At 40.9% G+C, this 10,059-nt stretch overlaps 1 protein-coding gene across 2 annotated transcripts in view; it reads right to left on the bottom strand.

Moving 5' to 3' along the window:
- LOC114025643 (alpha-catulin-like) overlaps positions 1-7,089 on the bottom strand; it is a 95,598-nt gene extending 88,509 nt beyond the window's left edge. For both annotated transcript variants that reach the window (XM_027839114.1, XM_027839113.1), the window contains exon 1: positions 6,928-7,089. In XM_027839114.1, the coding sequence (XP_027694915.1) occupies positions 6,928-7,059 (132 nt within the window). In that variant the 5' untranslated portion in view covers positions 7,060-7,089. The remainder of the gene's footprint in view (positions 1-6,927) is intronic.
- Positions 7,090-10,059: the final 2,970 nt, after the last annotated feature.

A 10,059-nucleotide genomic window follows, 5' to 3' on the forward strand; every position in this document is an offset into this window, starting at 1 on the left:
GTTTCCAGACTTAAAACATGGATCAAATGACACAGCATATGTAAAGTACTTTGCAAACATAAAATGCTATATAAATACTTGATATTTTGTAAGCTGGCATCATAAATTCATATTGGACTCCATTCACCAATCACTAAGTCCTGCTGAGTTTTTTTTTGAAACATGTCTCACATCTGTCTCTTTCTCTCCATCCCCCCTGTTATATAATAGCATATTGTTTACCCAAGGCAAACTATGGTTACTCATTTCCCTTAAAAATTGTTTTTCTTTAAAACCACTTTTAGTATGAAATCTTATCTTTCTTATCTGAAAGTCTGAATAAAGTAATTAGTTCTTGTCCACGTACTTATCATTTACAAAAAACTTTAAAAATTAAAATAGTATTATTTTCTCTTTCAGAAATCACGTTAATTTTATTGAACTGATTATCACAGAATCATAGACTATTAAATTAAAAGGAAACATGCAGATTATCTAGTCCAGCCTCTTTAACAATGTAGGAGTGCTCTTTCAACGAAGGAACAACCAATAATTGGTAGTCAACCAGTCTCTGGTTGAATATTTCCAATACTAAGAAGCTCACTACTTGATGGGGCAGCACAATCTATTGTTGGACAGCTCCAATTGTTCCCACAAACTTTACCTTTCTGCAACTTCCATATACTGGTCTAGTTTTGTCTTCTGAAATAATAGAAAAAAAAATCATTCCTTCCTCTACATGACTGCTCACATTTAGTCCACTTCTCTCAACTTTTCCCTGATGACATTATTTTCTAGATCCCTCACTATCTTGGTTGCATTCCAAAGGCCATCTAGTTTATTGATGTTACACCTGAAAGTATGAAATACAGAAATGGATACAATATTCTGAATGTGACCTGAGTAGTACAGGGTACTACAGGACTTATTACCTCTTTTATCACAGATATTATGCTCTGCACTTGGTAGACATCTAATAAATGTTTGCTAAATTGAGTTGATATAGCCCAAGATTACATTAGTTTTTAATAAAGCAATTGCCTCAAACTTTTAACTCATATTAAACTTGCACAAAATAAAACAAACAAACAGACAAAAAATCCTTGGCTCTTGTCCCACATGAATTGCTGTTAATATAACAGATGACAAAAATCAGCATTCATAGGATCATGGGAGTTGGAAGGGACCTTATAGATTATCTAGTCCAAGGGTATGCAAACTATGGCCTGAGGATGAAATCTGGCCCATAATCTATTTAGTAGGGCCTGCCAGTGGTTTTTACATTTTTTTTTTAGGCAATTGGGGTTAAGTGACTTGCCCAGGGTCACACAGCTAGTAAGTGTCAAGTGTTTGGTCTGAGGCCCAATTTGAACTCAGGTTCTCCTGACTTCAGGGGCATTGTTCTATCCACTGCTCCACCTAGCTGCCCCCAGTTTTTACATTTTTAAACACAATACCACCTTATTTAAAATTGTAAAAAACCATCTTTACCTTTACCAACAAAAAAAAGTGGCCAACCCCTGATCAAGTACAGCCCTCTCATTGTGCAGAGGAGGAAACTGAGACCCAGAGAAGTAAAGTAACTGGTCTCAAATCAAACAAGCAGCAGAGACTGAGAAAACCTAGGTCCTCTGACTCCAAATTCAGTACCCTTCAAAATGATTTCAAAAAATTTCAAAACTGGGTCAAAACTAAAAAGATTAAACTTATCACGGGCTAAAAACTAGGCTCAAAAATCACTTGCAAAAATATAGGATAGCTAGAAGAGATATTTTGCTTGGCAGTAATCTAAGTTACATTTATCTGGCCTTTCTAGTTGACCACAAGTTCAATATTGGCCAACAGTGAGATGCTGCTACTTTAAAAAAAATTAAAGCCATCTTAGTGTTCAGAGCACAGGAAGAAATATACTCACTGTACTCTGCACTGATCAAGCAATATGTGAAATACTATGTTTAATTATGGATACTACATTTAATAAAATAATATTTTATTTTTCCCCAGTTACATATAAAGACAATTTTGAACATTATTATTTTTTTAATTTTGAGTTCCAAATTTCTCTCTCCCTCTTTCACCTCCTCCCTCCCTGAGACAGTAAGCAATTTGCTATAGGCTATACATATTCAATCATGCAAAACATAGTACCATATTAGTCATGTTGTGAAAAAAGACACAGACCCAAAGGGAAAAAAATGAAAAAAATACAGAAAGTGAAAAATAGTATGCTTCGATCTGCATTCAGAATCTACTAGTTCTTTCTTTGGTGGTGGATACTACATTTTAAGAGAAACACTGACCAACTAAACTTCATTCTGGAAGGGTGATGTGAAAGGAACTGTTAAAAGAACAAAGATACTTGGTTTCAGAAAGAGACACCAAAAAAATAAAGGGAGACAGTAACTACAGCACCTAGCACAGTGTATTCCTACACATGGTAATAATATCATTACGAGAACTGGCATTTATGAAAAGCAGCATGGTATAGAGGGGTGTCATGGAGCCAAGAAGACTTGGATTCAACTCCTTCCTCTGCTATATACTAGCTATGTAATCATGGGCAAATAGTTTAGGCTATTAATGCTACATGCAATTCCCTATAATTACAAGCTAGAGAAGTTGCTAATGATTTATACAAGTGAAGAGAATTTCCACACCAGAAATTCCTGAAATCACAAGTCTACGCAAAAATAAAAACAAAACAAAAAACAACTGGCATATATATGTACACACACACATATACAGACACATATAAACACATGCATGCATCTATCCATCTATATATATCTTTAAAGTCTGCAAAGCACTTTGCATACATTATTTCATTTGAGGCTTTGAGGTAGACAATCCAGTCTATAATTTACAGTAGGTATTCAATAAGTACCTGTTGAATGAATAGCTACCTTAAAATATCTGACGGACTGTCATGGAGAAGGAAAGATTTATTCAGTGTTACTCCAAAGGGTAAAATTAGGATCGAGTGAAAGTTACAGGAAGGTAGGATAAGACTTTCCTAACAATTAGAGTTGCCCAACAATGCAAATAGTTTCCCTAATAATTAGTGGCAAACCACTCCAGTATTTTTGCCAAGAAAAAACCTCATAAGCAGTATGACCCATGGGGTCACAAAGAGTTGGATACAATTGAATGACTGAAGAATAACAACAAATAATTAGCTTACTGATGATGAAGTGCTAAAGTAAAGGCCGGATGACCAACTGTTAGGAATGTTACAGAGCAGATTCCTACTTAAGAGGGAGGGTTGGATCATATAACCTTTGCTGATCTCTCCAGCTTTAAGTTTCTACATTCTAAAATTTTCTATGCCTTTAAAGCCTTCTATGGATACAATGCAAAATGTTGACCCAACCAACATCACTTAAATTTGCAAACCTTAAAGTGTTATATAATTTGTATCATACACTATCATTATTGTTAGAAACAACAGAAACAATAACATATACTAACCAGTCAGTTGCGTAATCCCAGCTAGCAGAAGTGGGGATGGGGAGGGTGCTAAGGCTGATGGATTCTTTGAATTCAGGACTTCTGAGCTACAACAGGGCTAAAAACCAGTTGGTATCCACATTAAGCCTAGCACTAATATAGTGAGCTCCTTCGAGTTAAGGGCTAGCAAGCTGTCAAAGAGGGGCAACCCAGCCAGAGTTGTAAAAATGGAGCAAGTTAAAGCTTCTGCACCAATAAGTATTGAGTGGTTGCTGTGCTTCCAGCAGAAGAACGATAGGGAGACTCAGTCTCAAAATAATAATAATGAGGATAACAATAATACATACAAACATGCTAACCAAAACCCACTGCACTGTTGGGAAACCAGTTGAAATGTCTGACTTAAGACTCAAACTGAATCATTATTTTATTGCTTTATAAATCAAATGGAAAGTGAAAAGTCTATTAATAGAAAGATTTCTCTATATTCGGAACCTGCTGGCACACCATGACAATGTCAAAAAGATGCATACATTCAGCATTCCCAAAATATTTGACGTATAAGGAAAAGAGTACTGGATTTGGAATAAAAAGACCTGGGTTCAAATTTGACTCTGCCGCTGTCTACTTGTCTGCTATTTGTAAAATAAGGGGATTGGACTTATATTTCTAATGCCATTTCCAAGACTAAGTCCTAAAATCCTATGTCATATATGCCATGGTTCTTGACTACTTCCTATACTTAGTAGCGTGGTTTTTCTGAGGCACTCCTTCCATCAAATAATAATGCTCCAACTTGGGGGTAGGGAGTTAAGGAAGGACAGGGGAATATTGCAAAGGTGCTTCGTTCTACTGATGTTCTCGAAACTCTGTCCCTTTCCAGTGCAGGACTCATTTTTCTGCCAAGACAAAGGAAAAGGGAGAACAAAAACCCTTCCAATTTCTAGTTCCTTCTTTTTTAAAATTTTTATTAATTATTTATTTTTGATATTGATGAGCTGGGCCTATAATAGCTCTGGCCACAATAACACCAGCTTTCATCTTTACCTCTTTCTTCATGCCATAGCTGTCTCTTTGTCCCTGCCAAGTTTAGTCAGCTTCAGTATCATCCATCTCCTACAAGCTCTACTTCTCTCAGTTATGCATCAATGTTTCAATCTTATTAGTTTCAAGTGTCTGTAAAGACTTATTTTAAGTTTAAATTTTGACTGTCCTGGAACATATCTCCATTTTATAACATTGTTGCTGTAGGTAATGTTTTACCTAGTGTCCTATTTTTATGGAATCAATTCATATCATTGGGTGGGGTGCGCCTGTACCAACTTGTTCTAAGTCTTGTTTCTTTAACAGTACTGCTGCTCTTGCTTCTCTCACCTCCATGCTATAATCCTTCTTATATGGGATGCTATATTAAATTTTCTTCAGATACTGTTTGTATCAAATCACCACCCTGCTAATAAAACTGCAGTAGCCACTATTACGATATCAAATACAAACTCCTCAGTTTGGTCTTAAAGACTCTCAACCAACAAGTCCTCTTTTCCATTTCAATCTAATGTAAGTGTTAAGTCATAGTTTATGAACAGAAAAGGCTAATGAGGGTGGGGAGAAGTGGGGAGGAAGAATAGAGAGAATAATAAGAACTAGCAAAAGAGAAATTTTAAGGTTTCAAGACTGGAGTTACTGATAAAAGATGGTGAAAGGATGGGGATACCAAGGACAGCAATTTTAAAATGTTAATGGGACATCCAAGTAGACTAAAAAGACAGAGTGAAAGGTCTAGGCTGAAGATGTAAATTAAGGAACAACTATGGTACTTGGTACCAGCTAAGTAAACAAGGTGAAAGGATAGAGATGCCACCTATAGTAAGTTTAAAATGTCAAAGAGATGTCCAAGTCGACGAAAAATATAGCATGAAAGGGCTAGGCTGAAGATATATAATTCCCCAAGTGTAGAAGCAGAGGAGAAAGGGACCCAAGACTAAGCCTCGAGAGTTGAAACACAGTTTATAAGAAGGGGTTGTGTGTTTGTGTGTGTGTGTGTGTGTGTGTGTGTGTGTGTGTGAAATCTAAGAAGAATGGAGATAGCAGCATAACCTCTAGAAAGCTAAAAGTCTAAAGAGCTTCAATAAATGAAGAATGTCAACACTAGCAAAGGCAGTAGTGAGGTCAAGACAGCTGATTATATATGGGATTTGGCCAAGAAGAAGTCGTTAATGACTAGAAGCAATAGTTCAAAGCAATAGTCAAAGACATAGGGAAGATGGTAGCCAAATTCGGAAACTTAAGGAAAAAACAAGTAGTGAATAAACAGAAAACAAAATGTAGATGACTCCTCTGAGAAGTTCAGAGGTTAAGAAAATAAGTTGATAGTACCTTCTTTGGTAATATTTACAAAATGTACTAAAACTTTTAAAACCACGTATGATAAATAGATTTGGACCGCTACACAGAATTGAATTATCCTGAATAGTCACAATATTGAAGAGGTTTTTTTTTGTTTGTTTTTTGCAATAAGCAAAAAAGTGCAATCAGAATTTTTAAATTTATTTATCCAAATAACAAAGAGGTACACAAAGTGTGTTTTCTTCCAGCCCATCCCACTGCACACGCTACCCTCTCATTTACTTATTATCTAGATTTCCTTTTTAAAACTTGGTCAACCAGCGCGGTGCCCCCGAAATGTATTTCCACTTTAAGACAGCCACCTAAGCGCGCGCGCGCACAAACACACGCGCTCGGACACACACACACACACACACACACACACACACACACACACACACACACACACGTATACATTTATTTGATCAACCTGCGCATTGCCCCCCAAATGTCTTTCCACTTTAAGATGGCACCGTAAGCTCGCACGCACACCCCCCCCCTCCACGGGATATACACTTATCTCTTGCCATTGCAGTGTACCTTTCAGGGAGATTACCGTCTCTAGCTCGCGGTTTGCTGCCTGCCCTCTGGGCACACAAAAAGAAAGCCAGAACTAACAGGAAGATTTCACCACTTTCACTAAGTCCGGGCAGCAGATCCCGTAGCCCCGAGCTCCCCGCCTCCACCTCGCCTCCCTTCCGCCGCTGCCGGCGGCCCCCCGCCCGCCCGGGCTGCACCGCTGCCTGCCTGCCAGTCTCGCGCACTCGGGAAACTTTAGCGCTCGGCGGCCCCCGCCCCCCCATACACACACACACACACACACGCGGTGCCTCGGGTTCTCGGAGACCGTTAAGGAGACGGGGCGGGCGGGATGGACAAAAGTCACGCCGTTCTCCCACTCGGCTCAGCTCCTGCAGAGTTTGGGGAGGAATCGGGCGCCCCCGCGCTCTCCGCGGCCGGCCGCCGTCGCCGGCCCGCTTCCTCCGCCTCCCGCGCCCGGGCCCGGCAGCCTAGGGGCCCGGGGTGGGGGGAGGGAGCCCGAGGCCGCGCGCGGGTCAGGGGGTGGAGGGCGTCGGGGGGCCGGGAAGCCTGCGCTCGCGCGGGGCGCGATCTTACCTGCGACACCAGCGGAAGGAGGGTCTGCTCCACCGAGCGAGTTTTGATCTCCAGTCCGGAGTCAAAGCCAAAGCCCGGGAAGTTTAGCGAGGAAACCCCCAAGTCGCCGCCGCCGCCGGGAGAAGTGGCCATGGTGGTCCGCGACGGCGGAGCAGGCCCACGGCGCTCGCCGACCCGACCCGACCGCACCACACTCCACCACAGCCCCAGCCGTCACACCGCCGCCACCGCCGCCCCCGGCGCCACCAAAGCCCCTGCGCCCGCCGCGCTCCGCCCCTGCCCCGCCCCCAGCCTGGCTCGCGCCGCCCGTCCCCAGCCTCTGGGGGGGGAGGGGCCCCGCGCGAGGACGGAGGGGGCCGCCCGGGAGAGGCGAGAAGCGGGTCTGAGCCTTCCTCCTCCCGCCGCCGCGTGGCCTCGGGCTTACCTGCGCGCCCCAAAGGTGTCAAGGGCCCAGGTACACCCTAAAGGTGGCCCAGGTACACCCTAAAGGTGACCCATCCCACAGAGATGGACTGGCCGAAACTGCCAGGGCAGAAGCCACCGGAGAGGGTCCTGAAAGGTGAAGAACGGAGAGATCAAAGAGCATTTACCCCTCCGAGCCAGGCTTTACCTGGAAAGTATTTTCTGTAATAGTCTTTCTGGGTGTTTCCGAGAGTAACTCGGTTCACGTTTCAACATAGTTCCTTTAAATTTATTCCCAAGGAAATCATACCCTCTGGCTTCTCAAATACCTTTGTTACACACACCCTAACCGGGGGCTGAAAAGTTATTGATTCACTCATCTAACAAATACTTGAGGCCAAGGGTGTAGGAAGGAAGGGGAAAAAGGAGGAGAGAGAAGAGAAGAGAGAAGGAAAGAACGGAGGAAGGGAGGAAAGGAGAAAAGGAAGGAAGGGGAATTTTTTTTTTTATATAGACTAGAATAATTCCTTCCAAAACTGTGTTTATTATAAAGAGGTTGGATGGAAGGATCTTTCGGGACTCTCATCTAAATCCTAGGATCCTGTGGTATATCTGATCTGTCTAGCTAGAGGGTCAGACCTGGAAAAGAGGAGTCACTTTCCTAGATTGAACCCCTGTGACTGAGTGGAAGGGTAGGTCCCCTTTAACTTATAAATGTTCCCCGTTGCAAAGCCACCTGGTGATTGTCAAAAGATAGCGAGGTGGTAGATAACTGGGGATAGAGCACTTGACCTGGAGTCAGGAAGACCTGAGTTCAAATATTGCCTCAGACACTTGCTAGCGCAGTGACTTGGAGCAAGTCCCTTAACTTCTTTCAATTTCAATTTCCTCATCTGTAAAATTGGAATAATAATAGCACCTACCTCCTATAGTTGTTATAAGGTTAACATGAGATAATACTTGCAAACGTTTTGCAACCTTAAATTGCTATATAAATTCTAGCTATTTATTACTACAGGACAAGGACCCTAGGACCCGAGGTTCTAAGCAGCAATCAAACTGAGGACAGTACCTTTTTATTTAGTAAATTATTTTTAAACTACCAAGTCAAGTCAATCAGTTATAGAACCACAGCCTCTTTTAGGTTCTTAACTTTTAAAAAATATTGTATTTGTTTTAATCAATCAAGATCTGTCTTCTCGTCCTTTTACCCTATCTCCCCTACTACTAAGAACACAAGAAAAACAAAAGTTATTACAAATATGTATAGTCAAAGCAAATTTTCACATTGGCTATGTCAAAAGATAATTGTCCTGTTCTCAGTCCTTCACCTCTCTCTCAGGAGTTAGGGAGCATGTTTCTTCATTAGGGCTCTGGAATCTTGGTTGGTCATTACATTGCTAAGAGTTTAGCACAATAGTATTCCATCATATTTAAATATATAACTTGTTTATTCATTCCACAATTTATGGGCATCCCCTCAGATTCCCATTCTTTCCCACCTCAAAAAGCGCTATAAGTATCTTTATATCTACATCTTTAGAGTTAACTTGGTTTAGGATGAATCTCTCCCTTAATTTATCCTCCCTTTAATTTCCCTGCCCCCTTTTCACCTTTCACTCCTGTTTTCTTGTTTAGTGAAATATGCTGTGTGGGTGGATTCTTCCTTCTTTTGATCAGTTCAGATAAGAGTGAAGTTCATGTCTCAGCCACCTCCCCCACTTGTTTGTATAGATATCTATGTGTGCACCCAGATTTTGTGAGGTAATTTTTCCTAATCTTTCTTTCCCTTCTTCCCCCCCCCCCACAATGTATTTCTCTTCCCCTCTCTTTTTATTCTTTTCTTAAGATCATCAAAATGTAATATAACCATTTCTAGGCTATATCTAATTGGACTCCATGTATGAATCCTGATGATGATAGTGATCAGAGGGTACACATGTATCATCTCCCCATATCTGAATGTAAGAAGTTTGTGCTTATTTAGCTCTTTATCATTGTTCATTAATGTTAACTTTTTGTTTCTCTTCACTCCTATATTTGAACTTCGAAATTTCTCCACAGCTCTGGTCCTTTCATCAGAAATGCTTGGAAGTCTTCTATTTCATTTAAAATCATCTTTGCCTCCTCTAGCATCATACTTAGTTTTGCTGGGTAGGTTATTCTTGGCTGTAAGCTCATATCCATCTGGAATATCATATTTCAAGTTCTCCACTCCTTTATAGTGGTGGCTGATAAATCATGTGTCATCCTGACTGTGGCTCCCCAGTACTTGAATACATTTTTTCTGGCTGTTTGCAGTATTTTTTTTTCATTGACCTGGAAGCTCTGGGTTTTGGCTGTCATATTCCTGGAAGTTTTCATTTTGGTGTTCCTTTCAGGAGGTAACTGGTGGATTCTTTCTATTTCAGCTTTGCCCCTTGGTCTGAGATCTGGGCAGTTTTCTTTTAAGACTTCCAGAAACATGATGTCTAGGCTCTTTTTTTCAGTCATAGCATTAAGATAGTCCAATGATTCTCAAATTATTTCTCCTGGATACTAGTTGTATGTCCCTGGGCAAGTCACTTAACTCTGTTTACCTCAGTTTCTTCATCTGTAAAATGAACTGGAGAAGGAAATGGCAAACCACTCCAGTATCTTTACCAAGAAAACCCCAACTGGGAGTTCAGTCAGGACTGATAATGACTAAACAACAACAACAACAAATCCAACCTTAAACTGAATAAAAAA

This window comes from Vombatus ursinus, unplaced genomic scaffold (genome assembly GCF_900497805.2).
Source record: "Vombatus ursinus unplaced genomic scaffold, bare-nosed wombat genome assembly UNPS02014832.1, whole genome shotgun sequence".
NCBI lineage: Eukaryota > Metazoa > Chordata > Mammalia > Diprotodontia > Vombatidae > Vombatus > Vombatus ursinus.